This window comes from Glandiceps talaboti, chromosome 23 (genome assembly GCF_964340395.1).
Source record: "Glandiceps talaboti chromosome 23, keGlaTala1.1, whole genome shotgun sequence".
Lineage (NCBI taxonomy): Eukaryota > Metazoa > Hemichordata > Enteropneusta > Spengelidae > Glandiceps > Glandiceps talaboti.
The window spans coordinates 1,027,667-1,044,518 of record NC_135571.1 but is presented as its reverse complement, the minus strand read 5'-3'; the positions used below and the strand labels follow the sequence as shown (position 1 = coordinate 1,044,518).

The 16,852-nt window shown below is 37.1% G+C and overlaps 1 protein-coding gene across 3 annotated transcripts in view; it reads right to left on the bottom strand.

The window, feature by feature from the left end:
* The window catches only part of LOC144452596 (uncharacterized), a 30,908-nt gene extending 27,635 nt beyond the window's left edge, over positions 1-3,273 (bottom strand). Inside the window, exons 1-2 of one of the 3 annotated variants that reach the window (XM_078143719.1) lie at positions 3,177-3,273; positions 1,772-2,024 (exon numbers count right to left, since the gene is read on the bottom strand). In XM_078143719.1, coding sequence (XP_077999845.1) covers positions 1,772-2,024; positions 3,177-3,217 — 294 coding nt within the window. In that variant the 5' untranslated portion in view covers positions 3,218-3,273. The other 2 variants (XM_078143720.1, XM_078143718.1) reach the window with 2 other exon arrangements.
* Positions 3,274-16,852: the final 13,579 nt, after the last annotated feature.

Below are 16,852 nucleotides of genomic sequence, written 5' to 3'. Positions count from 1 at the left end.
TAGAGTATTGGAGAAGGACTTTGAAGGTATAAAATATGTATAGCACACCTGTAGACTTGAACGACTATTGCGTAGACGTACTACACTATTCCGCTATTGTAACTGACATTTTGATTTTTTTGAATATTTGCTATCATGATTCCCAAGTCTACGCTGACTGCTATCTCCAGCTGGTTTTGAATGGCATTCCTGTATAAAGTGTGATTGGTTGAATACATAAAAAGACATATTCAAATCATGCCATCAGGTCACATGATGAATATACAATTAGGTGTTGTCATGGAAATGCGACCCTACAACCTCACTCTGATCACTACATATGTCCTATCCTATTCAAATGTATGCCAATCATGTGATGCTTTGCACACGTTACATGTGTGGTGGGGCGTACGTAGCTTCTAGACCAGTCAAACGTAGATGTGATCATACATGAGAAGACAAGCGAAAATTCAAAAAAATAAAAATGTCACGATAGCGGAATAAAGTAGTAGCGATAGTTGTTCCTGTCTATAGGTAGGTTATAAAATGTACAAACTAGATCAAAATAAAATAATCAACCCTCATTTGTACTCTCGATGTAGACTATAACATTTACCTTTTACTAGTGCTGACATGATTATGACCAAGATTCAATCTTATAAAAAGTTAAAATTGTGCATGTCATCTCTTTTGTATCAATATTTTGCCACAAAATCATAAAAAATAATAACATCTATGATCTGACTCTAAAATAAATCACAGAATTGACAACTTTTTTCAAAAAAAAAAAGTTACAACAATTTTAATAGGCAGAAGATTGGTTGATGTCTGCAGACGACAGTACACTACATCTATAGTCTTCAACACCTCACCTGGGTCAGTTTAACCTTATCTATATATAGAAATGATGAAACCAAGGAGTATGTTTGTCATTTCAACATTGTGAGAAATCTCAAGTGTAACGTCCTGCAAACAAAGGAATACTTTAAATCTTGCACCGTACCTTTAAATCACTCTGCCCACACACGATTAAAAAAATCTTTGTATGTAACCAACAGTGTACATGCATGGACTACCTCTACCTAAACAATAGTTGGAGTTGGTTTGACGTTTAACTTTTAACTCTGTATTACTAACATCACCAAAATTCTATAAACTTTTCACAACAACGTATATCCCTTCACAAACATTTCCATAAGTGAACTGCAAGTGGCATAGCCAAACAACTTTAAACACACTTTCAACCAGGTAAATGTCATGATCAGTTTTCCAGAGTGCCGCAAACTTTGTACTTTACATTTTCTGTAATTCAAATAATAACAAGGCGATTGTTTTTGAAAACTTTTTCTCGTCTTCGCTATATTTTTGTTCTGTAGTTAATAGGTTACAAAAGAGTGTTTTCAATCTCTGAAACAAACTGATCTCTGACAATTCCTCTAATGAGGCGGAACAAATCAAGGTAAATTTGCTTTCTAGATTTAAAGTGTTACCACAAGGAGATCATTTGATTACCAACATTGCAGCTGGTGCTGAATATATACCTATGCCAAAGCAATTACTACAGCAACCCTACTATAAATTTTACCATAGACCCTTCCCACCAATGTGGGTTTACTGAATAATGAAGTGTTGCATAAGTTAACAGGACTATCATGACTGTCTTGAGTAGCTGTTATCGTATTTCTGTACGGCCTTGTTGTGTTACTGTAATGAATTAAATACCGAACACCCGTCTGAAGAATAACCAAAGTTGAATAACAATTAACACATGAATCACATTAGCCATTCTTACCGTAACTTCTTTACTTGGGAGTTTATGTTCTGGTTGCAGCTCTTTTGCTAGAATCGTTGCCATGGCAACTGCTGCACTTTCTCTCTCAGACCTGGAGTTGACAGGTGCTGTTGCTGTGGCAATGATGGTAGGACCTCCATGCGGTGATGTTGCAGTTGCTGTTATCTCCACTGAACTTTGAGAACTTGATGATCGTTTGCGAGTCTCATCACGAGATCTCCGCCGTCGTCTCCTTCTGTGCCCCTTTGGCATCCTACAATAAATACAGAGAACATTACAAATCTAGCAAACTGTTGGCCCAGTATTATTGAAAAAAAAATGATCTTGAATTCACGAGAAGTAAAATATTGGAAAACAATAATGGTACTAAGTTCGTGAATTTCGTGAAATAAAACATCTCTACTTTTCTACAGTATTTACTTGACTAAATGCAATGAACTCCAAAGATAGAAAATTTAGAAAATCTTGCATATGTTCTATATTTAGAAAACATAAAAGCCAATCATATCTCTATCTGAGTGAATTTGCTGATGTCACCACTACACGCGGTATTTTCGCGCGATTTTGTAATTTTGGGTTATAAGCGGTCAATGGTAATGACTGTGTTACAAAATTTGGCATCACCTGTTTCTGAAGCCAGATCTGCATGGGGATGGGGTCACACATTTGATCGGAGACTCTGGGAAAAATGTAGCCGTCCGTACGAGACCCATGTTGAGAGTAAAAATAACAAGTGTGCGTCCAGGGATGAGATGTGAACGCACTGGCGACAGTGACGCGATGTATACAATTTAATAGACAAGGTGTGCCCGCAGCATTGGGCAACCCCCGACATGTTGGAACATGTTCATCTGTGATAACGCCGTATTGCTGTAAACATGGGGTTCCCCTCGCTGTTTAAAGGGTTGCAACTATAGACATTTAAACCGACTTCTGAACAAAATTACACGATATGAGTAAAAAATAAAGCATTATCACAAAATTTTGGAAAATGTGCGATAATATTGCTGGGTCAAAGTTCACAATCGATGACGCTGCCTTGACCTTGTTACTGGGACACAAACTGACATGGTGCCAGACTTTGAGACAAGATTGGGACGTACAAACACAACATTTACGACAATTTTATACCAAACCTGTCAAATGTCGTTAGCTATCACGCTCTCGCAACACCTTTTTGATTCTTGAACTTCGCTGACATTGCGAAATTTCGAGAAAATTCGGACAATGCAGTCATTTCTATCGGCGCTCATTGACAACGCTACTCATTTGAATACAGCTGAGCGATTACGTCAAAATGGCGGGAAATTCTCATACACTATGTTGATTTTCAAGCGGATGGTGTTTTAACGTTAGAAAAAACTGATTCGGGTACAAAATATTTTGACGGATACACGAAACTCACCGCATACTTGGAACAGAAGGTACTCTGAAGACAGACTCCATGATTTTTATGCCGCAATAATGATTTTTCCTCTTCGCAACATTTCGAACGATCACTATCAACAGAAAACATGTTCGTACATGTTTTCTCATGAACTACGAACAATGCGCAAGTTTCTAACAAGATATTCCAGTGAATTCTGGACTTGGTCCAACCGGATAACGTAATGGCTAAATATAGCGTTAACTTCTACAATCACTAGCTCAGATGACATGTTTAGATACGAAGTATATTTTAATATGAAATTTTCGCATAAATTTGGAGCTGCGAAAGTACCACTGATGACATAAATTGCTTCTGAATTGCGCCCTCAGCGTTACAGAGAGAGTGCGAGCTAGAGAGAGAGAGATGTTCGTAGTTTGAAGATCATATTATTCATATATGACCGCCTATACATACATTGAATACCGTTTATACTATTTTTAAAAGATGAGTTTTTAGTTCATGTTTGAGATGTTGAACAACATCAACAATCCCCTTTAGTTCTCAGCGAATTGAGTTCCATAGCTTTGGTCCATAGCTTTAATAAATGGTTTTCTGTAACCATTTTCATCGTCGCAAACCACGACCGTTTTACGGTACCGTTCTTAACGAGCCGGTCCCTACATCGTCGCAAACCACGACCGTTTTACGGTACCGTTCTTAACGTGGAGCCGGCCGGTCCCTACAGTTATTTCGAAGAATTAATAGGTCTGGTTTGCGAGAATGTAACTCTTTCACAACTGCTGTTTACTCACGGATGTCAATCCAGTGTCATAATTATTTTCAACAACTGACAGTGAGTTGATTTCATCTAATTATCAGAAATAAATAGTTTTATGTAAACGTTTGCCTAGATGAATTGGCTAGCTAGCCTAAAAGTTTGTAATCAAAGGTAACAAAAACGTCAAATTACAAAAGAATTACATTTGATGATCTAAGAGTTGTCGCCCTTTATTTTGCATTAGATAAAATAAATTGATCAATAGAAAGCTTATCCTGTCGAAGGCGCTGATCTGTGGCTTCGATAACTCTCGTCGTATTCTCGTGCTGACAGTACGAGAGCTAGACTCAGTACAACTTCAAGAGCTATCGGAGTTACAGATCAACTAGCTAAAACTAGACTTCAAATCAAGTTCAAGTTAAATAGCCACCGAGGACTCGAGCGGTGCATGCATGACCGTTCGCTACAGATCAACGACAACGTCTGTCCCTGTGTCTCTCAGTTTGTTTGTGTTTGTGTTTGTGTTTGTGTTTGTGTTTGTGTTTGTGTTTGTGTTTGTGTTTGTGTTTGTGTTTGTGTTTGTGTTTGTGTTTGTGTTTGTGTTTGTGTTTGTGTTTGTGTTTGTGTTTGTGTTTGTGTTTGTGTTTGTGTTTGTGTTTGTGTTTGTGTTTGTGTTTGTGTTTGTGTGTGTATGGTGTGTAGGTTCGTTTTTGGCACAGGGGCGTGTAATATTTCATAGATTGTTGTTTTCCAGGTCTACAGACTAAATATAACAACCTTTTGATTAATATATATTCCTACATGTAAAGGGAAGAGACTTAGTAGTATAGAGATTGATACATTTGTAGCAGCAAGATTCGTACGATATTTTCCTAAGAAAACGGCATTCTAAGCAATAAGAAAACAACAATCTATGAAATATTACACACCCCTGTGGTTTTTGGGAGCAGACACCGGTGAGGGTATTTTTTTGAATATTCGTAAATACCTAATGATGTCATATTGTATCATGTACTGACCATCCTTGATACGACATTAGTTCAGTGCCCCACAAATGTGACTGTGGATTCAACTTATAGTGCCGACAAATAGTTTGTACACGAACACTAAAAGAGGGACGTTTGTCTATGTTGTGAGATTAAAGTAGCCGTCATTACCTATTACCGGGGGGGGGGGTTCGGAGGAATTCCCGAAAAACTGTTGAAAATTTGAGTAACAACCTCCCTCCCCTTACTCACAAAATGTTACTTACCGTGGGCTTTTGCACTTGAGTGAACTTGCAACTATTTAGAAAGTTGTTTGCAGCAACACCAGATTTATTCAAAGTATTTTTAGTGGCCCCATTGTCTTTCAAGTATTCCAGTGCCCCCTTTCGTATATCAAATATCAAATTTTCGTGCCCCCTCCCCATAAAAAAATGAATCCTTTCGATTTCCAGATCGCAAATAATGACATCTGCCAAAATCAAACTCTTTGCATGACGAAATCAATGGCTTTATACTTTTTTTCTTTAAAAAAAATAAAATAAATCAATCTATCTGCGCTAGAACATAATTTGGAGTGTTGGTGGTACCTTTCAGATATTAAATATATAATTTTGCATAATATGCATGGAACAAAAATAACAATTTCTTGTTAACAGCAATTCGTGTTCCGACGCTTGTACATGATATAGTAGGTTTATCTACGGAGCTGATCCTATAGGCCTAGTCAAGTGACTTTATTGTTATGATCTGGCTTGAAATGTCCGATCCGCATCAAGTCCTGTATGTGTGTCAAATAGCGAAGTTTCTGGGATATAATGGGAGTATGGAAATTATGACTCGGTGTTGATAGATTTTGAGGCCCGTAATTCATAAACAGATCGTGCTACATAGAAATCGTTCGATTCTTTGTTCATAGCAAACACACTTTCAGCGATTCAAGGCTACACATCATAAACAATATCGTCTTTGATGATCTACTGACTGTGGTGGCGCACTCACTCTCCGATGCACGCCGCCGTAACGCCATCGGGTGGTAGCACCCGAAGTCATATATATAAGCCTCAGAAATACAAAATTTAAAGTTTTTGATTTCATTTCAATCCAACGTATATGCTACATTGATATCATGAAGATGTCACGGTACAATGATCTCAAATTTAAAATGTACCCAATGAAAACATGGCCACAATCCCTGTATTGAAAAATGAATCGATGACTTCCATGGAAACAAGAAGGTGAAAAAGAAAACATTCTTTGATGTTTCGAAAAGAACCAGGCACAATCTTCCATATAATATATGGCAATGCAAGATTATGCATGATTCGTGGAGTCCTTAGATGCGTACATCCTCTAGTAGAGAACATATTCCCCCAATCTGTTTGAAACAATAAACTTTAGATAAATATAGAATTCTTAAATACAAAATTTGATTCGATCATCACAGAGTAAATAAAAACTATTTTAAAATGAGACACACAATTACAGAAAATTGATTATATTTTTAATGATGTAATTTTTAGCGGGAAATGATTAGAACACCTCTGTGGTTTTCTCTTTGTTTTGTTTTTTTTCCGTTGCTGCGCGATTTTGAAAGCTGGAGAAACATATCTAGGAATGAATGTACTCAGTGCAGTGCTTGCAGTGTATTGGTTTGGAGTCTGGGACATAGAATGTGTAGATACCTGGTAAGACTGATTTACACTAATGTAATGTAGACTTTAAATTAATGAGAATAACCGCAGTAAATGTTTTGGATCAATGATTTCTTTGTATTCTATATGGTAATTTTATGATTTTTTTCATAACAAAGACGCATAAACGTATACGACACATACGTACATATACATGCATGTTTATATGATGCATACATTCATTTGTTGGTGACGCAAAGAGTTTTGTGAAGTTCAGAGAACCTGCATAAGTAATGGGGAACCGTGGAAAAATGACCAAGGAACTTCAGTTTACTTGATCTACTAACTGCACTTTGCAAAAATCATTGTAGATAATAAATTATATATACAAATGAAAACAAAAAAAATTGAAATCACCTAAATTTCTATAGGCATATTTGAAATAATATTTTCGAACAGGCTTATTCAAGTTGCAGCAGAAATTGAACATGAAAAACGGAATAACTATTTAAAAAAGCAAACAACTTTTGTAAATAAACAAAAAAGCTTTATTTTCAAACACCCTAAAGTGTAGAAGTATTTTTTAAAGACTTGTAGATTTCGTTGGGACATGTTTTCCTCCGATTTCCGTCCTCTGGCGTTTCGCCAATATGATGTCAGTCAATATATATAGGCCGTGAAATGAAAACGAAGCAAATTAATCATTTATGACACCCATATATAATATTTACGTCACGTTATACGTGTATATAGAAAATTAAATACATTTATACCAAATTATGGTGATTTTTGATATTCTATGGCGTGTGGACGTAATTTACTTGTCCACCGGGCCGGACTTGTGTTGACCACGAGAACGTCGACATCGTCCGCGGTGTACATGGCATACGTCTCGCACTTCACCTGGTAGCCTACAGTGCTGCAGTGCTACACCTTGCGAAGACGGTCGGCGTAGTACCGAGGTCGCAAACTTGAAATAACACTTGCCCAATATATTATTCTCGATCGACTGTGATATAAAATATATATACTGCAGATGTCATATGTCTTTCAAATCCTCGTAGATTTGGAGAGGATTCGGTTTGTTTGGAATAGGCTATAACCGGCCAGGGTCCGGTCTTTTAAACTCCGAACGCCCCTAGTTAAATACCACAAGATGACGGTGTCTTGAATTCAATAACAAGTGACTGCCTTAATTACGTACCTGCGTGCCAGCAACTGACGATGTTTCAAGACCAAATCCACAAACATGGCATTGTTGTTGTTTAGAAACTTGGATATTTCGGACAACCCCGTCCTGTATGTTACTGTAGCACTCGCCATCGCGATACGAAATGAACAGCGAAAAAGAATTCACACCGTTAAGTCTGTTTCGAGAATTTGATATAACACGCACAGCAGTGTTGCACATGCCGAAACACGACCCATGTGTGTCACTTCGTCGGGGCATGCAGCGCCACAGTGATCATACACACACACATAACCCATGGAGAAGATTTCTCTGTGATAGCAATTAGAAATCAAACTGGCGTCTAGATACGTCTCAAATCCTCAACAATTACATGATTATTTTTATTAAGATTTCTTATAAAATACGTCGAACAAAAAGCCGGCTTTCTTAGTTCAACTGTAGAGGGCGCATGGCTCGCCCACGTACAAAGGACATAACTAAAAGCCATTAAACACAATACCCATGTCTGAAAGGTGTAATTTGGTTTCATACAATAGTTAAATGGGACGGCTAAGAGTCTCTCGAGGTGAGCCCAATGTTACATTAGATGCCAATTAATGACGAACTTCTTACGGGTTACAAGAAGATTGTTGTCGACATTGTCTAGCTATGAACTTTGGCAGTTGTACACTCATACCCAACAGGTGCGTTGAACTTTTGACCCGACGTAGAAGAAATATTTGTTCTGTGGACAATACGAGTATAGTGCTTTTATGGATGGAAGACGATCAACAAAAGTTTACATTTTCAGTCATCCACATACTTGCAACTTTCAAAAGCAAAAAGGTTGAATTCAAGGCATGGCAAATATTTCAACATCGAGAATACCAAGTTATGACGTGTCCTTGCAAGAGATGACGTAATGATACCGTATACTCCTATCGAAACTATCGCTTTTTGGCGGGAAAAATCTATTTGCTTAACTCTCCAGTATACATAATTATTTTAAGTTTAATTTTGATTCAGGTAATTATAGCTGACTATAATTTCTGGTATAGTAGACCGTACCGTGTTCTTTAATCTCGTTTCTCTCGTTTCACGACCAAAATGTCGTTCGCTTCGAGCACTATATTTGAGTTTGGCGAAATGATGTCCACATTTGCACAAATACGTTGAGTGTCGAGGAACTCAGTGATATAAATCATGTGTGTGCTTTCGATTTAGAGTTGACGACTAAACTGAACTAGAAAAATTCGATGCGTAAACTGCGTGTAATAAAATCGCCGTGTTGAAGTGGATTTTCAATATATTTCCAACAATTTGTGATAAAACTATATTTACGTGTGGTCTCAAGTACAAGGGATATATAACAGGCTGCAACAAGTTGTACCACCCGAAAGTAAGCGATGAAACATAACATGTATGTATGTATGTATGTATGTATGTATGTATGTATGTATGTATGTATGTATGTATGTATGTATGTATGTATGTATGTATGTATGTATGTATGTATGTATGTATGTATGTATGTATGTATGTATGTATGTATGTATGTATGTATGTATGTAAGTATGTATGTATGTATGTGTGTGTGTGTGTGTGTGTGTGTATGTATGTATGTATGTATGTATGTATGTATGTATATGTATGTATGTATGTATGTATGTATGTATGTATGTATGTATGTATGTATATGTATGTATGTATGTATGTATGTATGTATGTATGTATGTGTGTGTATGTATGTATGTATGTATGTATGTATGTATGTGTGTGTGTATGTATGTATGTATGTATGTATGTATGTATGTATGTATGTATGTATGTATGTATGTATGTATGTATGTATGAATGTATGTATGTATGTATGTATGTATGTATGTATGTATGTATGTATGTATGTATGTATGAATGTATGTATGTATGTATGTATGTATGTATGTATGTATGTATGTATGTATGTATGTATGTATGTATGTATGTATGTATGTATGTATGTATGTATGTATGTATGTATACAGTGCATTATCCTTTGTCAGTCCGCCTTTCTATTTGTCTGTCTGTCTGAATGCCTATCAGTCTATTTGCTTACCTAGGTATACCTGTAGCTCTATATCGTCTGTTATTGCCCTGTAATTGTATCGTGGCAAATATGTCTGTCCCAATACTGTTTTTATGAAGCCCGCATAGTGTTATCAAATATCGGGACCCAGGAGACTCTATACTACCAAACATTGTATCATTGTTGTCTTAAAGTTAACAACAATGAAATAAAGTATTGGAACTAGGTGCAATCTAATCGAAGTGTGATGTTGTTACGATTGAGAAGGATTTAATGCCACGTTTTTAGTAAAGATTGGAATGCAATCGTTTGAATTTCTGCATGACCGCCTCTAACACTACTCACAGAGACACCGATAAAAGTACCGTTACATTGTCCAGTTTCCTAACAACGCTACATTTTAATCAGATTACCGACTGTTCAATCCAGTCAGTGAAGGTACTGTGGGAGGCCGTTCTTTTCACCCCTTAGTGTCCACTTAGCTGACAACACTTTGCTGAAACACATTACACGTATAGTCTTACGAGATTACAGTGATGTAACGACTGCATCAAATTTTTTCACGGCTGCTAACTTCTTTCATTTTGAAAACCAGCCATCACTATTTATGGCTTTGATTCTGGGTCTTCATTGAGGCAAACATGTCAAGAGTCAGGTAACAACACCTGCATTTTCTTCTGGTATTATGTCATTCAAGAAGTTAAGACAATATTTCAACGGTTTAGTAAGGTTTATTTTGAGCTATTCAATTATCAAACAACACCGAGTTCATCTGACAAGTCCATGACCATAACATGATGTGTGGCCGATGACAGTTGGATCGTGTGCATGTGTACATTATGTCTAGTAACTTCGGCTAACTTCGAAACACGGAAACACTTCGGGTATCTTCGGACCACAGGTGAACATGTTGGGAATATCTACGTTCAAGTCAAGACTCAGCAAAGTCGACACAGTGGGAATATTGAATCACGGTCATTATATCGCTGCGATTGAATGCAACATGCCCGACGGCGCTTTGGCCATCATGAGAAACTTATCACCCCCTCCCATTCAGTAATTGGTGCTAAGAATAAAACAAAGACACACTAATTATCTTTTCCAGTCAATTCGGTTTTTGTTTCAACAGTCCTTTTATCCTAAACAATAGGAAGTAAAAGACATTGAAGAAGACAGAATCCAAACGGTTCACCTTTCACATTACATCATGCTTATTCATGCTTGTATTACAACTAAATTTGAAAGGTTTGATGAATCGAATGCAGGTACAAAATGTCCCCAGGTCATTCCATCAATAAGTTGATCGAGGTCAGACAAGTATCCTAATTAAAATCGAAAGATCAAATATCCGAGTCGTGGACTCAGTTTTTGTCCTCTGACCACTCAATAATGTCCCGGTGATGGGGTGAGGTTTGTAGACCAGTAAGAATAGCCCGAGTGTAGGCCTGCACACGTAATTGCACGAAGTTGTCAACAAATATGAACAATTCTTGCACAGTCATGTTTTTCGATCTGTTAAACATCTCGGAAATTACTGAAAATTTCACTACAATTTCGCTGCAATCATGACCATGGGTATTGGTGGTGGTGGTGGTGGTGGGGAGGTGCTACAGTTGAAACAATGAGGCGAAGAAGTTGAAATGTCAGGGGAGGGGAGTACTCGTCGAAACGGCAGCGCGGTATCTTAACCGACCGAAAACGTCAAATCGAAACCACGTGTTTTCAGCAACGGGTTTCAATAATTCAAGTTGAAACTACTTTGGCGGGCCTTTGTCCAGGGAAAAGTTTGTCTTTGTGTAGTACAATTGACAACACAAAAGTAGCTATCGATATGTTGTAAAAGCTGTCGGTCAGTTCATGCTGTTCTATTTACCGTCGAGGATCTTGAATACCCAGGTATAGTCACACACCCTACAATGAAACATTCAATACGCCGAATAAGGGTGGGAGAATTGTGGTCTGAAAATCTGTGTTGATTCGTGTGGCATGACGGGAGACACGCTTGCTTTGTAGGCGGGACCAGTGAACTCTCTGATAAATTATATTCAGTTTAATCGTAAATCCAGAGGTTCACCCCGAGTATTTGATTGAGTTAAACCACTGCTGCAGGGGACCAACAACATTATTGGAATTCAGAACTCGACTATCGTATTTCTACAAGTTTTTGTACACACTTATTTTAATACCCAATAAGAGAAAATATCTATTATACCACTAAATGTAAAATTTCGACAAAATAAATATTCATAAAATCAAATTTAAAAGTTATGTTCATTGAATTTCATATATGAGGTAAATATCACTAGAATACATTGAAAAATTATGAACTAGAAAAATGAAAATCTTAAGAATCATTAAGAATCTAAACACTTTTATTGGAACACATTGTATGTTGTCATAGTATTTTCTAGCTTACAGGTGCAAATCTTGAACAAAAATTGAACGAATCGAAATTGATAGGTTTTACTCTGAACACAAAATCCTTGTTTGGCTGTAAGAGTTGAAACAACTGAATGCCCGGATGTTGACTAGTAAAATAAACAGTGTCAGCAGAAAGAAAATCCCCGTCAGTCGGAATAAATACTCTCCTCTCGTGTCGTAGATGGAAATGAAAGACGTGGTGTGGCTGGCGTTTGCGTGAGTTTTGGGTGTCCATCTGATGTCTGCAACATAGTTCTGGGTGATGGCTGTGTTAGCCCGAAGGCTTGGATTTCATGCACAGGCTTGACTTGGTAATTTTACTACTAGCTGTTTTGGTGAAGAGCATCGTCTGGCTTTGCTTGTCTACATAGGTGACTCCCTCTATCCTCTCCTACACTCGTTCTTTTTTAGTGTAACGGTATCACACCGGTCCAGCGCTGCAGCAGCAGGTAGACTGGCACCGAGGTTACGTCTAACTTGAAAGCTGGGTTTTGGATCATGATTTTGTATTAAAAAATATCACGTTACACTTTGTTATTGGGAACGGTAAATGAATTTTCAGTTTTCGAACTCGTTTGGCCAGGAAATCACATTGGACTCTCACCATGTAGGGCATGGGTCAGATGTGAACACAGTTTTCTGTATTTTTCTTTATTTCAAGTAAAAAAAAGGAATATGATTAATTGTACGAACTGAAACATGTTTGATCATTGGTCACTATTAATCATGTTATTTGTGACACACAGTAAGGAAAACAAAAATAAATGCTTCCATGGTGTATATTGGGTACAGCCACAAGAAGTCAGTCAATGCGTCAGAACGTGTCAATGCCATATGGGTATTTCATAGTCTTTTTATAGGAGGCGGGAAGTTTGTTTTAGACTCAGAGGAATATTAGTATTTTAGAGACGACGACTTTTCAAAACCGTGACCGTCGATGACTGACCGGCTAAACTCTCATGGATATGTGAGACGAGTCTTAAAATAGACGTGGTACCAGGTTACAGTTGATGTTGTCTTTCGCGCCTTCTATGTTATGTAAATAAAACAAAAAATAAATGTCTACGATATAACGAAAACAAGATCCCAAGCTTAAGCTGAACTTTAAACCCTAAAAGAAATTAGAAGTCCGTATCGTTAGCCATGGTAATGGTTGAGTTCAGTACATTTGTACTTGAACATACAACGAACGACTGTGCTGTGCTGTGCTGTGTGTGGATCCGGAGACATTGCGTCGTGGAGATCATGCAACAGGTGGTTACAGCGATCACACTGGGCCGTAATATCACGCCATTCGAATTGTGTGTCCTACATGTAACACACCTACTTAGATGTTTTAGATAGGTGTATAGAGTTATAATGTACTCTGAAATGAGTCTATATTGTGTCGTTAAGGAGTGAACAAACAAAACAAACACGCCTTTTATTTCTGTGACAAGTCCAGACAAATTAATTGGTCTAGTATGGAAATGTGTACCGTTGACAACAATCACTCAGTCAAGTGTTTTACGTCATAACTAATTCATATATACGTATCAAATACTAGGTAATCTCCCGTTGTGTACGAAAATCGATCAGACAAATTATGTGAAAATGGATAAAATTCGGGTGGCAACACATGTTTGCAGACAGTGCAAGGTCAGGGGTCACCGTGACATGTGTCTAAGCATGAGCAAAAGTTACCTTCGACACAAAATTAAAAATCCTAGAGTAACCATATCTTTTGAAGTAATTTGTTATTGATTAAACTATATTCTTAATTATCTTTTTTATTTATTTATTATTTATTTATTTATTTATTTATTAATTTATTTAACTGATTCATAATCATGCGCACATTTATAAGCTATTGCTTGTATATAAACGCCATAGAGGGCGACCTTCCGTCTCGACTCCTCTGTGTAGAACTCGGCGGATACTTCTCTCAAACGAGTACAGACAGTGTTCTAAAAAACCTGTTGTGTATTGTGTTTTATCAACTGAAATATTATTCAAGGATCTATTACAAAACACAGGATATCTGTCGACAGCCTAAATGTACTGATTTTAGATAATTAATTGCATAAACACTGTGACCTTGACGTTATGGCAGAGTCGAGGGAGATGAGAGTAGCACTGTATACAATTGTATAGAATCTTTGTTGCATTCGTTAAGAAAAATACATTCCTTCATTTTCTGAAATAAGTATTTGGTGCTGAAACAAACTAGTAAATATATAAACTACTGTAATAATAGTCTCTATTTTTCATAATTTTAAGATAATTGGCAACAGTTTGTAAGTTCTCTTCTTTGAGTCTTGTCTATCATTGTCTTTGCTTCATTTTTGGTCCATTCTGAGTAATTTTGATCACTGTTTAAAAAAAAATATTTGTCTGATTACCTTGTTTTGGCGGGAAAATCCTAACCGAATACATGGGTCACCGATAACAACATTGTGACGTGCTCGAACGAGAAATATATCGACCCAAAACTTGTGGCGTTAGCAACTAACTTGAACAATTTCAACACCAATCTCATATTTTTGCTTGATATCACGTGATCGAACACACCTAAATGTCGCCACCGTGTTAGCTATAATGTTGTCTTTATTCAGTTCCCTGCCTCAGCTTCGTCTAGTCTGTCTCTAGTTTGAACAGAATTCACCTCTCGTCACCTCGCGACCTCCTTGCCATGACCACACCGTTGCTAAGAAACAGAATAGTTAATATGTTAATTATTTTGATATCTCTAACTACGGGTACTTGAATTAATCGCTATAATGTACATTTAATACAGTAATAATGAAATACCTCGTGACGGTGAACTAAGACTGCTTTCATAGGGTTGTATTAATTTTTAAATTTTATAGAACAATTTGCGGAATCCAACTAAAATGACATGCAATTTGACTGAAATCTGAGTAGAAATAGACTCGATTGCTTTATTTAACTCTATTTCTGGTGTTTTGGTTTATTTTGTTTTTTTTTGTCCTTGCCGGGAAAGGCAGTCAATCCCGGATCAACAAAATCGAAAACAAGGGAGAATATACGAAGAAAACAGAGGTAACTAAAGGTTGATATTAAAACAACAAAAGTGAACGTTGAGGGCGCTAAACCTTTCTCGTCGGTGCAAAACAGCAATGAATGATTTTCATTTTATTAAAGTATGTCGTGATATTGAATGAGATAAACACTTATATAGTCATTTTTGCAGATGTATAGAGTAATTACGTCACACCATATCATCCAAATAAATGAATAAATAAATAAATATGTAAAGATATGAAGAAATGAACGAATGAAAGTCAAAATCACAACGACATTAATGTGTGCCGTGTTGTTGTTTTAGAATCACTATAGTATGGAAACAGACTGAACTCAAACCTGACACTAGGATATAACAACTTGTCGAGATTTTATGACGTAATTTAATTATTGTACGTATAAAAATTGCGAAGAAGGCTCTGCTGTATACATTACTATAACAATGGGGGCAAGGAATCAACATAGTGAGAAGTCAAAATGACAGCACGTCAACACACAAACAATATTTGCATAATAAGCTCTTTGGTATGAATAATTAATACCAGGGTCAGGAAAGGACGCCTTACTATCGAACCAAAGTTTACTATAATCTTGCAAAGACATCGGTTGTTGTGACAGACGCAGAAGACTTGGAGTCCAGAGAAAAATTGTTCACATCGCTCGTCACATCAATTGAACAAGTTAGCTTAAGGTGCGTTTCTTTAAAACTGGACGAACGACGAGTGACATATATACCTATATTGAGTATAAAGGAATTCTCATATCTGATCGCAAACTATAGTATAGAAAGTACAGAGTCGAACCTTCAACAATACTTGACACAAATCGCAGGCTGTAAATTTATATAGGTCACATTTTGTTCTACGCTCTCTCAGCAGTAGCAGGGTTCCGTTGTATGTACAGGTAAGTGCATACGATGTTGGGAGTTTGCACCAGCAGCGACTTCGACATGAATTCTTTATGTGGAAAAATTTAGCCGAGCGATTACTTTGCCATTGTCAAAGGGTAACACCACACGGTATATAACAAGTTGACATGGCAAGGTATCGATTTGTAAGGGCGTATTCTTAAAACTGAATTGTAGGCATTCTATTTACATTTACAATACAGCCCTGAACGTATAGCTTAAATTGATCGAACATCTAGGGTTGAATAGTCAGAAATCCATTTGTTACATTCGTCTTTCCAATCACGTGACTGAATGTAACAAATCCAATCCGCATAGATTCAAGGCGTTAAAGGAGTTCTTTACGTGTAAGTTGACAACAATCATCGATCGCGAGGAGTGATGACCCCCCCCTCCCCCCGGGCCCATCTCTCGTGTCCGCCTCATTCGTGTGGACACTGCAAGGCACTTAAAAGGGTGTATTAACGAGTTATTTTCCTTTCTTGTACCGCTTTTATCGGGGTAGGGGTATTTTGCTGCATACAGAAATACACACGTTACCAGTAGTGTTTCATGGCTGTTTGCTAAAGCTTTATATAATCAGTTTCTCAATACCATTCAGCTTTTCTGTTTGATACAACCACACAGAAACCAACAAGAAACTACATATACCACACTTCAAGAGAAAGATCACATTTTTTGCTACATTTAGTCATGAAGCGCTTATATAGCGCCATCAGCGTTAATATT